The sequence below is a fragment of the Acanthopagrus latus genome, chromosome 10 (genome assembly GCF_904848185.1).
Source record: "Acanthopagrus latus isolate v.2019 chromosome 10, fAcaLat1.1, whole genome shotgun sequence".
Classification (NCBI taxonomy): domain Eukaryota; kingdom Metazoa; phylum Chordata; class Actinopteri; order Spariformes; family Sparidae; genus Acanthopagrus; species Acanthopagrus latus.
The window spans coordinates 1455352-1474858 of NC_051048.1; the positions used below are offsets into that span (position 1 = coordinate 1455352).

Here is a 19507-nt window from a genome sequence, read left to right on the forward strand (position 1 = left end):
GTTGGACAGTGATGTAGATGTGTCAATCCCCATTTAACATCTTCTGAACCCAAAAGTGAAGCCATGGGAGAAAGCAGAGCTTGTAGCTTATGGAGATCATGACATCAAGCATCTGTGGAGTCACTTCGAACCCATTTTATAGAGATTTTTTTTTTTTTTTATGAATAAGGAAAATTTCTTAACCGAGTAAATTCAGCTAAAGGCATTTATTAGCAATGCAGGGCAGTTTGCTATTCCTATTGAATGTTACCCTGCAGAGGTTTGCTTACATGCTGAATTCATGATCTGTTGTCTCTTGTAATCTCTTCAGTTGCTTGTGAGAGGACATCCAGCTGTCTAATTAGAATGAAGTGAGATTTTAGATGTTTCTGCAAGTAGAGATGGTGGACAAGATGATTTTGGTGATACTTAATGGACCCGCTGGTGAAAATCAGCACAAAGGCCCAGAAACCAGACTTTGAAAGGATAAAAAAAATGAAAAAGCAACCAGTGAATTGCTGGATTTACTGTCAGGTCTGGGGACCACGGACTGAAACGCAGACAAGGGTTGATGTTAAATACAAGAATTTATGGAAGATTTGCACAGATCAGGTTGAGGTTTGTGCGGCAGGCGTTCTTGTGGCGTCAGGTTGATGGTTGCGTTCAGGCTCCAGGCTCGAGGTCGGCGATGCTGGCGGGCAAACTGGGTTCAGGCTCAGGGCAGGTAGTCTGAGGCGAGACTGGGAAAACAGAATTAGCAACACGCTAAAATTTCACAAGTGGTTAGAGGTGGCTGGCGTTTCTCACTGGAGCTGATTCAATGATTCGACAGGTCTGGAAGGCTGGTCCGAGTATAAGTAGGCGAGCTGATTGCAGGATGATGAGCTGCAGGTGCGTCGGCAGTATCCTCCATGACCACGCCCATCAGTCGCTTCCAGAGGAGAGCGAGGAGAAGAGAAGAACACAGAGACGGACACAAAAACAAAACCCACCAAGCACACCAAGAGGAACAAAGGAAAACAAAAACTACATTCACACACATATACTGAACCGGCATGTGGGTCGTGACAAGACCAAGTTAAATAATTTCAGAACTTTTTCCACCTTTAATGTGACGCAATAACCTGTACGCCCCAATGAAATAGAAAGTCAAGTCTTTTAGGTGTAAAATAAAAATCTAAAAAACTAAAATAATGTGGTTGCGTAAAAGTCCACACCCTCTTATAACTTGGGTGTTATATAGATGCTATAGCTGTGTCAAGAATTAACCAATCACATTCAAACCCATGTTAAATAAGTGTCAGTACACACCTGCCATCATTTAAAGTGCCTCTGATGAACCCCAACATAAAGTTCAGCTGCTCTAGTAGGCTTTTACTTTTCGTAATTCTCTAAGTCGCATCTTACAGCAAAAACCCTGGTCCACAGAGAGCTCCCAGAGCATCAGAGGGATCTCATTTCAAAAGGTGTCAGTCAGGAGAAAGGTACAAATTAATTTCCAAGGCATTAGATATTCCATGGAACACAGTGAAGACAGTCTCCTGTATTCTTCATTTGTTGTCTTGGCGATGGGGTAGGGTGGCAAGCCTTTTGCCCAAAAACATATTTGAAGTCTCTTAAAAGCATGTGGGAAAATGTGTTATAGTCTGATGAGACCAAGCTTGAACTTTTTGGCCATAGTTCCAAAAGTTATGTTTGGCACAAAAACACCACTGCACATCACCAAAAGAACACCACACCCACAGTGAAGCATGGTGGTGGCAGCATCATTCTTTGTGGCTGTTTTTCTTCAACTGAACTGGGGCCTTTGTCAAGGTGGAGGGAATTAAGAACATTTCCAAATACCAGTCAAAGTTGGCACAAAACTATAAGGCTTCTGCTAGAAAGCTGAAGATTAAGAGGAACGTCAGTAATAAAATTATAAGGTGCTTCAACAAAGTATTAGTTTAAGGGTGTGCATGCTTATGGAACCACATTATTTTATCTTTGTATTATTTATTTCCCCCTTAAAAGATTCCAGTTTGTTTTTCAATTGAGTTGTACAGGTCATAGGTCACATTAAAGGTGGAAAAAGTTCTGCAATTATTTATCTTTTTTTACATCACAAAAACTTGGCATTTTAACAGGGGTGTGTTGTCTTTTTATATCCACTATATCTACATGGACAAATGTTCATTGCATTTTTGTTGATGTACATTGTATGTAGTTGTAAATAGTCAATGAAAGCTCCAAAGAGCACTTTGCTGTCAACTGGACGATTTGTAAATTCGGAGCGCTGTTGGAGTATTCCGTTCAGTCATGCTGAGCACTGCACTCTGTCAAGGGTTTGATAAGGATATCTGTAGTTCATTTTCATATGAAGAATTGTAATTCTAAGGATCCCAGTTTTGATGCATACATTTTGGCCTAATACCAAAGTTTTTAAATTAATGTCCTAAAGGCACTGGCAGCTTGATGAGGGTGCGCAAGTGAGTTACTGCAGCACTTTAGATATTACATGTATTTTTAATCACTTTTATCACTTTAATCACTGTCCATTATTATTTACCAGTTTGCATGGTTCAGGGATTTGGAAATGACAGGTTTGTTTTTTTTAAGGCTACAGGTATAGGCATGTACCATGGCTGCAGGTCTATACTTGTCTTGTGACTGTATTCTTTCTTTCAGTTTTATATAGAACTGGGGTGGGTCTTCCCCTGACACCTGTGAGAGTCTCACATATTTATGGACAGATTCAAGTATCTGGAGACAATAACTCAGAATATCTTCATCTGATTTTGACAAATAACTTTTTGAAGTCAGTCCCTCATAATTTCCATTGTTTTCCTTGTTTAGTTTGTCTCAGAGGCAGCCGGGCCCATAATCTACAATGAAGTAAAGTCACAAGTTTAAGAATCGCTGAGCAGATGGAATTGCTCTTACCTGCGACTTGTGGACCTCATGGACCACAGAGTCTGACATCACCATCAACAGACCTGCACAAGTTAGTGACTTAGCATTTGTGTTCAAAACAATATTTTCATTCATTTATTTACCAGTTTTATATGCAGTCAGTGGTTTGATACGGATAGCTTTAGTTCATTTTCATATGAACTATTTTAATTTTAAGCATCACTTTTTTGCTGCGTACATTCTGGCCTAATATCTAAGTTTTGGAATTCATGTCCTTAAGACACTGGCAACTTGATGAGGGTGCACAAGTGAGTGATATTACATGTATTTTTAATCACGTTAATCACTTTAATCACTGTACATTTTTATTTACCAATTTGTAAGGTTCTAGGATTTGAAAATGAGTTTTTTTTTGTAAATTTCACATTATGCTGGATTATAATTTTAAGGCTTACATTTGGCTGTTTTCAGTTTAGCTCCACACATTTTTCCTTGATGTCTAAATGATCATATACACTTTCTTATGTCACTTGCAAGTGGCAGGCTACAGGTATGGGCATGTACCGTGGCTGGTTACAGGGAGATTGAGGCAGGTCTATACTCCTCTTGTGACTGTATTCTTTCGTTCAGTTAAATGTAGAGCTGGGGTGGGTAGATTCAAGTGTCTGGAGCCAATAACTTGCAATATCCTCATCTGATTCTGACAAGTCACTTTTTTGAGTCAGTCCCTGATGATGATGATGATGATTTCCATTGTTTTCCTTTTGAGCTTTTTAATCACCCCTGACTTGAAGGATATAACAGTCATATCTGTTTTGTTTGATGAGGCAAGAAATAACAGTGTCTAGACGGTAAAACGTGTGTGAGGTGGGCCTAACTGACAATTGACAAAATTTTCTTTGATGAAAGCACAAATCTGGGGGTTACTGGGAAAAAATGATGGCTTGGGGTGCTGCTGTAGTTAAAAAACTCCTAAAATGTACATGCAAGCATCAGCTATCTCGATGGACAACCTAAGTGTAATTCAGGAACTAAAGCCTACACTAGACATATGTATAATATAATAATATATCTATTGAAAAAAAAATAAAAGAAAATAGAAACTGATATAAATCCACGTTTTCCTCCACGTTTATTCTATTTGTAATGTTTCTACAGTAAAAATGTGTTCCTTTGAGCTTCTGGTAATAGATACAACTTCACACATAACCTCCCAGAAGTAAACAGCTTCTGTCTGTGGAAAAATCAAAGCAAAATCCATGATGTGGTCAGGCACACTGTTCAAAATAGCCCTGCATTTCCTGTAACAGCATTATTGTTTTAGTTGTTAGTGTATATAAAGGTGTTTTTTAGATTAAAGTACTGAAAAAGCTTTACATGAACAATAGTGTAAAAAAACTATCACACAGGAGGCCTCACATAATGGCCCAATAATAAAGCAAGTTGTTAGACAACATGTAGCATTAATATCCTAATAATGACAGTGATATGTTATTAAAAAACATAGTTATTGATGACAAGTGGAAAACAAAGGCCCTTGTGCCACTGATGCAAATGCACGACTAACACCTTCTTTAAAAATATCCTCTTTGAATATGTTAAACAGTATATACTTTTGAGTGTAGATGTGTCATTTAACAGATAGATTCATAGTTGAAGAATTTGAGCTAAATATTTTCAGAGTGATTATGCAATGAAAACATTTTTTGAAGGAGGGATAAAACAAGGCATAAATAATGGGGTTACAGGCTGAATTCAAGTAACTCAACCAGTATAATGCTTGCAAGACATAAGGATTAATGTAGAAGCCAGTGAGGGGATCAATGATATATTGCATAAAAAAAGGCATCCAACAAAAGATGAATACACCAAGCACAATACTGAGAGTCTTTGCAGCCTTGCTCTCAGAGTGCTTAATCAACCCACCTCTCCCTCTGTCATTTAAACTATTGTTCTTATCTCCAATCTTTCTTACATGCTGTTTAGCCACAACAAATATTTGAGTGTAAAGACAAACCATCACAGTGCAGGGAAAGAAAAAGCAGAAAGCACTGCTCAACATTCCCCAAAGTGGGTTAAAGAAAACAAAACAACTGCCACGGCAAAATGTTTCTGATATGTCCTCTAAACCTGCCATGTTGGCCTTTGAATAAATGACTCCATAAGCATAGACAGCAGCCAGTGACCAGCAGGCAAATACCATCATCATTGCCACTGACATTGTGATTTTTCTTGAGTAATGCAGAGGATTACATATTGCTTGATGTCTGTCAACAGCAATGCAGATTAGATGAAAGATAGAAAGAGTGGTGAGAAACACCTCAAAACTGAGATGCATTTGACAGAATGTATCACCGTAGAACCAGCAGCCATGAATAGTCCGGGTGGCACTGAATGGCATCACCAGAACAGCCACTAGTAGATCAGCCAGAGCAAGAGATAAAATGAGCACATTGGTAGGACTATGCAGCTGTTTGAAATGACATATGGACACAATGACAAGAGAGTTCCCTAAAATGGTAACCAGCATGCCTGAAAGAAACAGCAAATAGAGGGCAAAATCTGTCCAAAAACCAAACCGTAATGCAACGCATGAAGCATTGTTGCCTGGAGCACAGTACATCAACCGCTCTGGAGGCAATGAGACATAAGTCATCCTGACACAAACACATTTGCCAAAGCCTCAGATATAACATACTGAAACCTCTCTTGTAATCAATGTCACAACACAGAAGCCATCTAAATAATTACTGGATACACTGTGCCATCCAATCAAAAGCATCCTATTACCATTCATGTAACACGTAACTGTTTGAAGACAGTTCCCTCTGATGTCAATTGTTTTCCCACCTTTTCCTTGTTTGACAGCTTGTGATCCTTTTAATCACCACTTATTTGAAATATATGGCAGATAATTGTGTCGTATTTGAGGATGCAACAAATAACAGTGTCCAGGAGGGAGAAGCTGTGTACATGAGGCCGATGGATGTGTAGACTCATGACCACAACACATACACAGACTGATTGAACCGGTCATGCAGCCCACGATTATCATGTTGGACAGTGATGTAGATGTGTCAATCCCCATTTAACATCTTCTGAACCCAAAAGTGAAGCCATGGGAGAAAGCAGAGCTTGTAGCTTATGGAGATCATGACATCAAGCATCTGTGGAGTCACTTCGAACCCATTTTATAGAGATTTTTTTTCTTTTTATGAATAAGGAAAATTTCTTAACCGAGTAAATTCAGCTAAAGGCATTTATTAGCAATGCAGGGCAGTTTGCTATTCCTATTGAATGTTACCCTGCAGAGGTTTGCTTACATGCTGAATTCTTGATCTGTTGTCTCTCGTAATCTCTTCAGTTGCTTGTGAGAGGACATCCAGCTGTCTAATTAGAATGAAGTGAGATTTTAGATGTTTCTGCAAGTAGAGATGGTGGACAAGATGATTTTGGTGATACTTAATGGACCCGCTGGTGAAAATCAGCACAAAGGCCCAGAAACCAGACTTTGAAAGGATAAAAAAAATGAAAAAGCAACCAGTGAATTGCTGGATTTACTGTCAGGTCTGGGGACCACGGACTGAAACGCAGACAAGGGTTGATGTTAAATACAAGAATTTATGGAAGATTTGCACAGATCAGGTTGAGGTTTGTGCGGCAGGTGTTCTTGTGGCGTCAGGTTGATGGTTGCGTTCAGGCTCCAGGCTCGAGGTCGGCGATGCTGGCGGGCAAACTGGGTTCAGGCTCAGGGCAGGTAGTCTGAGGCGAGACTGGGAAAACAGAATTAGCAACACGCTAAAATTTCACAAGTGGTTAGAGGTGGCTGGCGTTTCTCACTGGAGCTGATTCAACGATCCGACAGGGTCTGGAAGGCTGGTCCGAGTATAAGTAGGCGAGCTGATTGCAGGATGATGAGCTGCAGGTGCGTCGGCAGTATCCTCCATGACCACGCCCATCAGTTGCTTCCAGAGGAGAGGGAGGAGAAGAGCAGAACACAGAGACAGACACAAAAACAAAACCCACCAAGCACACCAAGAGGAACAAAGGAAAACAAAAACTACATTCACACACATATACTGAACCGGCATGTGGGTCGTGACAAGACCAAGTTAAATCATTTCAGAACTTTTCCCACCTTTAATGTGACGCAATAACCTGTACGCCCCAATGAAATAGAAAGTTAAGTCTTAGTAAATGAAAATAGTCAATGAAAGTTCCAAAGAGCACTTTGCTGTCATCTGGACGATTTGTAAATTCGGAGCGCTGTTGGAGTATTCCGTTCAGTCATGCTGAGCACTGCACTCTGTCAAGGGTTTGATAAGGATATCTGTAGTTCATTTTCATATGAAGAATTGTAATTCTAAGGATCCCAGTTTTGATGCATACATTTTGGCCTAATACCAAAGTTTTTAAATTAATGTCCTAAAGGCACTGGCAGCTTGATGAGGGTGCGCAAGTGAGTTACTGCAGCACTTTAGATATTACATGTATTTTTAATCACTTTTATCACTTTAATCACTGTCCATTATTATTTACCAGTTTGCATGGTTCAGGGATTTGGAAATGACAGGTTTGTTTTTTTTAAGGCTACAGGTATAGGCACGTACCATGGCTGCAGGTCTATACTTGTCTTGTGACTGTATTCTTTCTTTCAGTTTTATATAGAACTGGGGTGGGTCTTCCCCTGACACCTGTGAGAGTCTCATAGATTTATGGACAGATTCAAGTATCTGGAGCCAATAACTCAGAATATCTTCATCTGATTTTGACAAATAACCTTTTGAAGTCAGTCCCTCATAATTTCCATTGTTTTCCTTGTGATCTTTTAAATAACCCATTACTTGAAAGGTACAACAGCCATATCTGTTTTATTTGATGAGGCATTAAATTACAGTGTCTAGACGGCAAAACAATTTTCTTTAACATCATTTTTGTTTGAATTAGTAGAAATGTAAATTCATCATGATCTATTAAATTAATATGATTAGGAATTTAGAACAGAGCCTGTTAGTGTGTATAAAGTTGTTTTTTAAAGTACTGAAAAAGCTTTGCTTAAAAAATAGTGTATAAAACCAGCACACAGTAGAACAAAATAAGGGCCCAATAATAAAGCAAGTTTTTAAACAACAGTAACATTAATATCCTTATAAAGACAGTGATTTGTTTTAAAAAATACATAATTGACAACATGTGCAAAGCAAAGGCCTTTCTGCCACTGATGTGTATGCATGACTTACACTTTGTTTGAAAAAATATCCCATTTGAAAATGTTAAACAGTATATATTTTGAGAGTGTGGGGGTGTCATTTAAGAGATAGATTCATAGTTGAAGAATTTGGGCTGAATATTTTCAGAGTGATTATGCAATGAAAACACTTTTTGAAGGAGGGATAAAACAAGGCATAAATAATGGGGTTACAGGCTGAATTGAAGTAACCCAACCAAACTAATACTTCCAAGAGCAGAACAGGTATTCTGAAGCCGGTGACGGGATCAATTATTGCTTGCATAAACAACGGCATCCAACAGAAGATGAATACTCCAAGCACAACACTGAGAGTCTTTGCAGCCTTGCATTCAGACTGCTTAATCACGCCACCTCTCCCTCTGTCATTTGAACTTTGGTTCTTATCTCCAATCTTTCTTACATGCGTTTTAGCCACAATAAATATTTTAGTGTAAAGACAAACCATTACAGTGCAGGGAAAGAAAAAGCACAAAGCACTGCTCAACATTGCCCAAAGTGGGTTCGAGTAAACAAAACAACCACCAAGGCACATTATTGATGCCATTAAATCTTCTAGGCCTGCCTCATTGGCCTTTGAATAAAGGACTCCATAAGCATAGACAGCAGCCAGTGACCAGCAGGCACACACCATCATCACAGCCACTGACACTGTGATTTTTCTTGAGTAATGCAGAGGATTACATATTGCTTGATGTCTGTCGACAGCAATGCAAATTAGGTGGAAGATAGAAAGTGTGGTGAGAAACCACTCAAAACTGACATGCAGATGACAGAATGTATCACCATAGAACCAGCAGCCAGTAACAGTCCGGGTGGCACTGAAGGGCATCACAATAACACCCACTAGCAGATCAACCAGAGCAAGAGATAAAATGAAAACATTGGTAGGACTATGCAACTGTTTGAAATGACATATGGACACAATGACAAGAGAGTTCCCTAAAATGGTAACCAGCATGCCTGAAACAAACACCAAATAGAGAGCAAAATCTGTCCACAAACCTTTCCGTACCGCAATACATGAATCATTGCTGCCTGGTACACAGTACAGTAACAGCTCTGGAGGCAATGAGACATGAGTCATTGTAATCAGCAAGACATGTCAAAACCTCAGAGGTAACCCAGCAGATTGCAACAGAGAGAGGACTCTGGGAGAAACATCCTAACATCTTTTTTTTTTTAAGTCACAGCATAGAAGCCACCTAAATACTTATCCAATACACTGTGTTATCCAATCAAAGTTCTTCTATTAATATACATCCAGAATAGTTTAAGTAGCATCATCATGTTATCCTATTTGTAAATTTCACAATTTTGATCTAAATGACCATTAATAGTTTAATAAGGAAAACAATTTCGTTTTGAGTATTGAAGTATACTTTTAAAAGGAAGTCATATATTACATCCAGTGGATATGAAAGTTTAACACACCCATGTCAGGTCTTTGTGATGTAAAAAAACATAATAATGTCAGAACTTTTTCCACCTTTAATGTGACCTATAACCTCTACAACTCAATTGAAAAACAAACTGAAATCTTTTAGGGGGAAAAATAAAAACTACAATGATGTGGTTGCGTAAAAGTGCACGCCATCTTATAACTAGGGTGTTACAGTACACACCTGCGATCATTTAAAGTGCCTCTGATTAACCCCAAATGAAGTTCAGCCGCTCTAGTCGGCTTTTCCTTTCCCTTTCCCTCTAAGTCGCATCTTACGGTAAAAACCCTGGTCCACTGAGAGCTTCCAGAACATCAGAGGGATCTCATTTCAAAAGGTATCAGTCAGGAGAAGGGTACAAAATAATTTCCAAGGCATTAGATATTCCGTGGAACACAGTGAAGACAGTCTCCTGTGTTATTCATATGTCTGGGTGATGGGGTAGCGTGGCAAGATGGAAGCCTTTTCTTGGGAAGAATAACATCCAAACCTGGCTAAATTTTGCAAAAAAATATTGGAAGTCTCTCAAAAGCATGTGGGAAAATGTGTTATAGTCTGATGAGACCAAGGCTGAACTTTTTGGCCATAGTTCAAAAGTTATGTTTGGTGCAAAAACACCACTGCACATCACCAAAAGAACACCACACCCACAGTGAAGCATGGTGGTGGCAGCATCATTCTTTGTGGCTGTTTTTCTTCAACTGAACTGGGGCCTTTGTCAAGGTGGAGGGAATTAAGAACATTTCCAAATACCAGTCAAAGTTGGCACAAAACTATAAGGCTTCTGCTAGAAAGCTGAGGATTAAGAGGAACGTCAGTAATAAAATTATAAGGTGCTTCAACAAAGTATTAGTTTAAGGGTGTGCATGCTTATGGAACCACATTATTTTATCTTTGTATTATTTATTTCCCCCTTTAAAAGATTCCAGTTTGTTTTTCAATTGAGTTGTACAGGTCATAGGTCACATTTAAGGTGGAAACATGTATGTGAGATGGGCTTAACTGACACATGAAGTTCCAAAAAGCACACATCTGGGGGTTACTGGAGAAAAAAATGACAGCTTGGGGTACTGCAGTGTTCAAAAATCTCTTAAGTAGTAATGAGGCTGAAAATTTACATGAAAGCATCATAAATAAGGGCCCAATAAATAAGCAAGTTGTTAAACAACAGTAACATTGATATCCTAATAAAGATAGTGATTTGTGTTAAAAAAATATATAATAATGGAAGACATGTGCAAAACAAAGACCTTTCTGCCACTGATGTGTATGCATGACTTACACTTTGTTTGAAAAAATATCCCATTTGAAAATGTTAAACAGTATATATTTTGAGAGTGTGGGGGTGTCATTTAAGAGATAGATTCATAGTTGAAGAATTTGGGCTGAATATTTTCAGAGTGATTATGCAATGAAAACACTTTCTGAAGGAGGGATAAAATAAGGCATAAATAAGGGGGTTACAGGCGGAATTCAAGTAAAGCAACCAGTAAAATACTTCTGTTAGATAACCAGGAGCTCTCAAGCGACTTAAAAGGGAAATCGGTCCAAGCACATATAAAGGCACATAACAAAAGATGAATACACCAAGCACAATACTGAGAGTCTTTGCAGCCTTGCATTCCGACTGTTTCACCAACCCACCTTTCCCTCTGTCATTCAAACAGTGGTTCTTATCTCTAAACTTTCTTGCTTGTTGTTTAGCCACATCAAATATGTGCATGTAAAGACAAACCATTACAGTGCAGGGAAAGAAAAAGCACAAAATACTACTCAAGAGAATTGAAAGTCGGCTTGCATAACCCGTACAACTACCAATGCACTTGTATGATTCCAATTTGTTTAACCATGCCTTACTGGCCTTTGGATAAATGACCCCATAAGCATAGACAGCAGCCAGTGACCAGCAGGCACACACCATCATCACAGCCACCGATACTGTGATTTTTCTTGAGTAATGCAGAGGATTACATATTGCTTGATGTCTGTCGACAGCAATGCAAATTAAGTGAAAGACAGAAAGAGTGGTGAGAAACCACTCAAAACTGACATGCAGATGACAGAACGTATCACCATAGAACCAGCAGCCAGTAACTGTCCAAGTGGCACTGAAGGGCATCACAATAACACCCACTAGTAGATCAGCCAGAGCCAGAGATGAAATGAGCACATTGGTAGGACTATGCAACTGTTTAAAGTGACATATTGACAAGATGACAAGAGAGTTCCCTAAAATGGTAACCAGCATGCCTGAAACAAACACCAAATAGAGGGCAAAATTGGTTCCAAAACTTTTTCGTATCATAATACATGAGGCATTGCTGCCTGGAACACAGTAGAGTAACAGTTCTGGAGGCAATGAGGCATGAGTCATTGTAAAGAAACCACATACATCAAAACCTCAGAGATAACTCAACAGAACCCAAAAGAGAGAGGATCTCGAGTGAAACATCCTGAAACCTCTCTTTTGTAATCAATGTTGCAACATTGAAGACACCTAAATAATAATTAGATTCACTGTGCCTTCCAATCAAAGGCCTTCTATTAACATACAATTAAAGTAGTCAAGTAATATCATTACATCATCTTCATATTTGCATTTTATTCAACATTGATCTAAGTAACTATTAATGGTTTCACAAGGAAAATAATTTCGTCTTGAGTAATAAAGCATAATTTTTACTGTTGCCATATATTTCTTGTAAGACTAACTAGTAGTATAAGTTTACCTCAAAGTACACTGTGCTGTAAACTCTATTGTTTGTAGATTCAGAGCCCTGTTGGAGTAAAAGGTTCAGTTATTCTGAGCACTTCACTCTGAGAGCTGCAAAGTCAACTTCGGACCATTCTGTCTGTGATGTAGCAGAAGAGTACCAGGGGCAGTTTTATGAACACTTAAAATGAAGTGCTAGCTAAATGTATGACTAGCACCAGTCACACTGTCCCTTGAGTGCTGGGATCCACTCTGGTCCATCTTGTCTGTGACGGAGCAACAGAACATCAAGTGCAGTTTCATGAAACCTGACATGTCAGTGCTAGTTAAATGTACGACAGATGGGTGAATTCACCAAAATAATTCAACACACATACAAATTACAGAGGTGATTTGGATTTTCTGTATTTAGATTTTGGGTATTCGTTGTTGTCATCGGTTGTGTGTAAATGTTTACATTGTTTAGCTAACTTAATATTAGATTAGGTGAGATAAAGTTACTGACTGATTGACACAGATCTATATTCCTCTACTGACTGAGATTAATCTGACTCTCAGTTTTATGTGGGGGTGGGCTTGGTCATCCTCTTGCTCCTGTGAGTCTCAGCGATTTATCAACAGATTCAATTTACCAGAGCAAACAACCCAACTTATCATCCTTATTTGATTCTAATAAGTAACTGAAGACAGTTCCTTCTGGTTTCAATTGTTTTCTGGCCTTTTTCTTGAGTGACAGCTTGTGATCCTTTTAATCACATCTTACTTTAAATATATGACAGATAATTGTGCTGTATTGGAGGAGACAACAAAATAGTGTCCAGGAGGTAGAAGGTGTTTACGTGAGGCTGATGGATGTACAGTTTGATGACAGCTACACATACACAGACAGAAACTGAACCTACCAAGCAGCACATGATTAACATGTTGGACAGTCACTTGGATGTGTCATGTGCATTGACATGGCTACTCACTGTCATTCACATTTTGCCTACTTATGTCAGCAGACTTCAGATGTTTGCGGCCAACAATACAGATTTAAGACTCCCTCAATGATAACGAGCTAAAAGACGCTGTTTATGAAGAGTTACATGCACATTGTCTGGTTCCCACTGGTCTGAGTTTAACTTCAAACCTGTTTACTGGAGCTTTTGAATTTTCAGCCTAAATTTCAGCTCCACAGGGAATATTAGCTCTAACTAAACTATGGCTCCTGACCTTGCCCACACTATTTTAGTTCATAATTTTAATCAATTTTCTCACATTTCCTGTGATGTGATGAGCTTTGCTTTTCTTTTCTTCTATTTTGAAGCTAGCTAGTTTGAATAACAAGGAATAACAGTACTAACATTGTCATTGTCATCACATAAAACTGCATGGTATTGAATTTCTCAAAACATTGACTAAACAGACTCGTTGTTTTCTCAAAAGAAGACTAGCAAGAAACAAAGTCCCTGTTTTCCTTTCTTGTTAGTTCCATTTGTAATGTCTCTGCAGTAAAAATGTGTTTCTAAAGGCTTCTGGGAAGAACCACAGCTTCATACATAACCTCCAACAAGCGAAAAGGAGCTCTCTGTGGACAACAACTGACAAAAATGCAATACACTTATTTATCCTTTAGACTTTAGACTGTTTTATTCACCCCCAAATTCACTTGTCACAGTAGCAGGTAGACAGAGATACAGACATACAATAAGTAAAAGACTTAAAAATACTTAAAAACAATAAATAAATACTGAAAATGATTTAGATAAGAGAGAAAAGAGAAAACATAGAAGGGACTATATGTTAGGTGCATTATACACAGGAGGCAAAAATGTGCATCATATACATTTAAATAAAATGTCAGAGTTATTGCAGTAAGGCTTACATTTCAAGGAGGCTCTACACACCCTGTACAAGCATTAATACATGGATTTTTACAGTATAAATTGATCAAGGGGAATTATACTAATATAATTAGGAATATAGTGTAAAAGTTATTATTGCTAGTTGTTTATTTAAATGCAAGTACTGAAAGGCTTGACATGGAAAGTGTGTAAACACTCACACAGAAAGAAAAACATGATGGCCCACTAATAAAACATGTTGCCAGACAAAATGTACCATTAATATCATAATAAAGACAGGCCTTTATTAAAGAAAGGCCTTTCTTACGCAAATGCATGCTTTACACCTTGTTTCAAAAATATATTATTTGATAATGTTAAACTGTAGATTTTGTGCTGAGATGTGTCATTTAACAGATAAATTCATAGTTGAAGAATTTAAGTTGAATATTTTCAGAGTGATTATGCAGTGAAAACATTTTTTGAAGGAGGGATAAAACAAGGTATAAAGAACGGGGTTACAGGCTGAATTAAAGTAACCTAACCAAGCTATTACTTCTGAAAGCAGACCGGGTATTTTGAAGCCAGTGAGAGGAACAATGATTGCTTGCAAAAACCATGGCATCCAACAAAATATGAATACACCAAGCACAATACTGAGAGTCTTTGCAGCCTTGCACTCAGACTGTTTAATCAAACCTCCTCTCTCTCTCTCATTTGAACATTTGTTCTCATCTCCAATCTTTCTTACATGCGTTTTAGCCACAATGAATATTTGAATGTAAAGACAAATCATTGCAGTGCAGGGAAAGAAAAAGTAGAAAGCACTGCCCAAGATTCCCACAAATGGGTTAAATAAAACAAAACAACTGCCAAGACACTTTATTGATTCTAATAAAACTTCTAACCCTGCTTCATGGGCTTTTGAATAAGTGACTCCATAAGCATAGACAGCAGCCAGTGCCCAGCTGACACATACCATCATCACAGCCACTGACATTGTGATTTTTCTAGAATAATGCAGAGGATTACATATTGCTTGATGTCTGTCGACAGCAATGCAAAGTAGGTGGAAGACAGAAAGTGTGGTGAGAAGCCACTCAAAACTGACATGCAGATGACAGAACGTATCACCATAGAACCAGCAGCCATGAACAGTCCGGGTGGCACTGAAGGGCATCACAATAACACCCACTAGTAGATCAACTAGAGCAAGAGATAAAATGAGGACATTGGTAGGACTGTGCAACTGTTTGAAATGACATATTGACACGATGACAAGTGAGTTCCCTAAAATTGTAACCAGCATGCCTGAAACAAACACCAAATAGAGGGCAAAATCTGTCCAAAAACCTAATCGTATCATAACACATGAGGCATTGCTGCCTGGATCACAGTACATCAACTGCTCTGGAGGCAATGAGGCATGAGTCATTGTGAAGAAAACACATATGTCAAAACCTCAGATATAACATACTTAAACCTCTTTCAACATAGAAGCCACCTAAATAATTACTGCATACACTGTGCCATCCAATCAAAGGCTTCCTATTACTATACATGTGAAATAGTCCAAGCAACATCAGTATGTCATCACATTTACAGTATTGATCTAAATGAACATTAATAGTTTCACAAGGTAATGATTTAAGTTTTGAGTAATGGAGAAGCATAATTTCAAAAGGTGTGAATAATTACTAATTATAAATATCAGAATGTTTCTGTGATGGATATATAAAGCACACCGCACACAAGGTGCTGGACCAATTGCAAACTCTGTGCACTGTAGTGATATATGGTTAGGTTATTCAGATGACCACATTCTGACATTCTTTGCATGTTTAGCCAAATGTATGAATCATGGGCGAATGAAGTAGAATAAGTCAACAAACATTCTTGGATATGAATTACAGAGGTCATTTTGTGTTTCCAGATACAGATGTAAATATTGGATTTTATCTTGTTGAAATGTTGACATTGGTTAGCTTACCTAACCCATCATTCCAGTAGGAAAGCAGACATATTTAGCTAATTTGGTTATCATTGCAGAAAAAAATGCTGTTTTCAAATTATACATGGTCTAGTGAATTGAAAGGTAACATGCTAATGTCAGTGTTAGCTTCCTCAAAAGGATAACAACAGAACTCATTTTATAGTTAAAGTGTGAGAAATATTCCCACTATTTCAGTGTATATGTTGGTTATTATCTTCACTGTCATTATCACACAGTCCCAACAACAGTCAGTGGCAGTTATATGGAACTTTAGAAATAAAAAATGAGGATGGTTTTGTTTTAAGTAATTTCGTATATCCCACTACAATGTTATGTTATAGGATGTTATATTCCTTAAAGCAGTCTGGAAATATGTTTATGGAACACCAGAAATCTTAGATCAGTCATCCTTAACTGATACAAGATTTGATTCTTAGGAAGTTTCAGTAATGAGGTCCCAGGTATCTTTAACAACAAATTCAAAGACCTAAATTTTCTTTCTAAGAAGAAGTTGGCAGATAATTGCCACATTTAAGGGTTTTTGTTCTACAATGAAATTTTATCTAAAAAGAAAAAATGATAATTATCCACTTCACATGTGACTATTCCTTACTATCACAAACAAACTGTTAGATATTTGATAAACACAAGGTTTTTGATAAAATTACGAGTTGATCTCAAAAACACTCAAAGATATACAGAATCTCTGCTGCTGTCTGGGTACAATGTGGTTTAACGGCATATTTCTAAGAAATGAGCACGGTACAGCTTCCATTATTCAAGTATTTTCAAACCATTCCAATCCATGTTTGCTGTCATATTCAGTCATTTGTTATGATTCTTAAGTAGAAATGTAAGGAACAATAGCTTCCTTTACAGCAGCAGTCTGATAAACCTGAATCAGTATGTACCATAACTTCAGCATTGATTTCAGTACAGTTTCAGAATTGATGATTGAAGTTAATCATAGGTGCTTCTGAAATTCAAAAACTGGAAGTTGTAACTGAAATTTCTGAAATTGGTTGTACAAAAGAGGTTTCTGAAGAAAATGTAGTATCTAATTATTGATGACATTAGCAGAGCTAAATTTTTTTTTTTTATTGCTGGTGTAAATGCACGAACAAGACCTTGTTTTCCAAAGAATTTATTCTAAAATATCATTTGAGTGTCATTTAACAAAAAAATTAATAGTGGACGAAATTGAGCTAAATAATTTCATAGTAATCATGAATTGAAAATATTTTTTGAAGGAGGGATGAAAAAAGAATAAATAATTGTGTTTCAGGTTGAATTGACCTCTTCTTTTACCATTTCAATATTTCTTCACATCCCCAACTTTCTTCACATGCTGTTTAACCACAATGAATATTTGAGTGTAAACTATCACAGTGCAGGTGAAGATTTGAGGGCTGCTAGGGTTAATGACCTCAAAGAGTAGCCATGAGAGAAAGCAGAGCTTGTAGCTCATGATGACCATGACATCAACTATCTGTGGAATCACTTCAGAACTGTCGCAGAGAGAAAAATATCTGTCTTGGCTGAGTGGATTCAGCTTAAGTCATGTCTTACCAATGCAGGGTTGTGTGACATTTATTTTTGGGGCGTGTACGAGAGATTATCCCACAGTCAGATTTTACATGATGTGGTGTTGACCATCCCAGTCTGTCCAGGTGTTTGTGAGAGAGCATTCACCTGACTGAGTAGAGTCAAGACAGATTGGAGGTCATTTCTGCAAGTAGATCAACAAACTGGTTTTAGAGTCACTTAAAGGACCCACAATCCAAAGTTGTATAGCAGAGAACCAATGGAGCTGTGATGGAAAACAGCATACAGTACCAGAAAAGCAAACCTTTGAAGAGAGGGAACACGTGAAAAGGCAAGAACAGAATTGCTGGATGTGTGTTTGAGGGATTTGTGAAGAACATGACAACAGCTGCACAGACTTCAATGAATTTTGCTTGGCTGATGTTTAAAAGCTTTTATATTTCTTCATGACATATTGTAATTATTACGCTGACATATAACTGCATGGTATGTAAATTCTGCTGTGATGTGTCACTTAGATAAATTCATTGTTGTAGAATTTGAGCTGAATATTTTCAGAGTGATTATACAATGAAAACACTTTTTGAAGGAGGGATAAAATAAGGCATAAATAATGGGGTTACAGGCTGAATTCAAGTAACTCAACCAGTATAATGCTTCATAGAGAAAAGGATCCATGCGGTGGCCAGTGAGGGGATCAATGATAAATTGCATAAATAAGGGCATCCAACAAAAGATGAATACACCAAGCACAATACTGAGAGTCTTTGCAGCCTTGCTCTCAGACTGTTTAATCAACCCACCTCTCCCTCTGTCATTTAAACTATTGTTCTTATCTCCAATCTTTCTTACATGCTGTTCAGCTACAACAAATATTTTAGTATAAAGACAAACCATTACAGTGCAGGGAAAGAAAAAGCACAAAGCACTGCTCAACATTCCCCAGAGTTGGTTAAAGTACACAAAACAAGCACCAAGGCAAAAATGTTTTGAAATATCTTCTAAACCTGCCATATTGGCCTTTGAATAAACGACTCCATAAGCATAGACAGCAGCTAGTGACCAGCTGACACATACCATCATCACAGCCACTGACATTGTGATTTTTCTAGAATAATGCAGAGGATTACATATTGCTTCATGTCTGTCAACAGCAATGCAAATCAGGTGGAAGATAGAAAGAGTGGTGAGAAACAACTCAAAACTGGTGTGTATGCCACAGAATGTATCTCCGTAGAACCAGCAGCCGTGAACACTCCGGGTGGCACTGAAGAGCATCACTAAAACACCCACTAGTAGATCAACCAGAGCAAGAGATAGAATGAGCACATTGGTAGGACTATGCAACTGTTTGAAATGACATATTGACACAATGACAAAAGAGTTCCCTAAAATAGTAGCCAGTATGATCGAAATAAACAGCAAATACATGGCAAAACTGACCCACAAACTGAACTGTACCATAACACATGAGGCATTGCTGCCAGGAAGACATTGCATCAACAGCTCTTGAGAAAAGTTGTCAGTCATCCTGAACCCAAATACAAATGCCAAAACCTCAGAGATAACCCAACAGAACCCAACAGAGAGAGGATCTCAGGAGTAACATCTTTAAACCTCTCTCTTGTCACAACATTGAAGTCAGCTAAATAGTCATCAGATTCAATCTGCCATCCAATCAAAAGCCTTATGTTAACATACAATTAAAATAGTCGAGCAACATTAATACGTTATCATATTTCCAATTGTCTCGATATTCATCCAAATAACCATTAATGGATTCACAAGGAAAATAGTTTTGTTTTGAGTAATAAAGCGTAATTTTAAGTGTTGCCACATATTTCTTGTAATACTAACTAGTAGCATAAC

General features: G+C 37.9%; 5 protein-coding genes across 5 annotated transcripts; all 5 read right to left on the minus strand.

Moving 5' to 3' along the window:
- Positions 1-4501: 4501 nt before the first annotated feature.
- Positions 4502-5528, minus strand: LOC119027715 (trace amine-associated receptor 13c-like). The gene has a single exon (XM_037113144.1). The coding sequence runs from the start codon at positions 5525-5527 to the stop codon at positions 4502-4504; it is 1026 nt and encodes a 341-aa protein (XP_036969039.1). The 5' UTR covers position 5528.
- A 2649-nt stretch (positions 5529-8177) lies between these two features.
- Positions 8178-9206, minus strand: LOC119027716 (trace amine-associated receptor 13c-like). The gene has a single exon (XM_037113145.1). The coding sequence runs from the start codon at positions 9204-9206 to the stop codon at positions 8178-8180; it is 1029 nt and encodes a 342-aa protein (XP_036969040.1).
- A 1703-nt stretch (positions 9207-10909) lies between these two features.
- LOC119027717 (trace amine-associated receptor 13c-like) lies at positions 10910-11866 on the minus strand. The gene has a single exon (XM_037113146.1). It carries the CDS (start codon positions 11864-11866, stop codon positions 10910-10912), a length of 957 nt encoding a protein of 318 aa, XP_036969041.1.
- Positions 11867-14506: 2640 nt separating this feature from the next.
- LOC119027718 (trace amine-associated receptor 13c-like) lies at positions 14507-16099 on the minus strand. Its single transcript, XM_037113147.1, has 2 exons — positions 16096-16099; positions 14507-15306 (listed from the first exon to the last, which is right to left on the minus strand). The coding sequence occupies exons 1-2, from the start codon at positions 16097-16099 to the stop codon at positions 14507-14509; spliced, it is 804 nt and encodes a 267-aa protein (XP_036969042.1).
- A 2049-nt stretch (positions 16100-18148) lies between these two features.
- LOC119027719 (trace amine-associated receptor 13c-like) lies at positions 18149-19069 on the minus strand. The gene has a single exon (XM_037113148.1). The coding sequence runs from the start codon at positions 19067-19069 to the stop codon at positions 18149-18151; it is 921 nt and encodes a 306-aa protein (XP_036969043.1).
- Between the last annotated feature and the right edge of the window lie 438 nt (positions 19070-19507).

What these genes read in the sequence shown, in the direction of transcription:
- LOC119027717 (XM_037113146.1), bottom strand. Translation starts at nt 11,866, where the DNA reads ATGATACGAAAAAGTTTTGGAACCAATTTTGCCCTCTATTTGGTGTTT.
- LOC119027715 (XM_037113144.1), bottom strand. Translation starts at nt 5,527, where the DNA reads ATGACTTATGTCTCATTGCCTCCAGAGCGGTTGATGTACTGTGCTCCA.
- LOC119027719 (XM_037113148.1), bottom strand. Translation starts at nt 19,069, where the DNA reads ATGTATTTGCTGTTTATTTCGATCATACTGGCTACTATTTTAGGGAAC.
- LOC119027716 (XM_037113145.1), bottom strand. Translation starts at nt 9,206, where the DNA reads ATGACTCATGTCTCATTGCCTCCAGAGCTGTTACTGTACTGTGTACCA.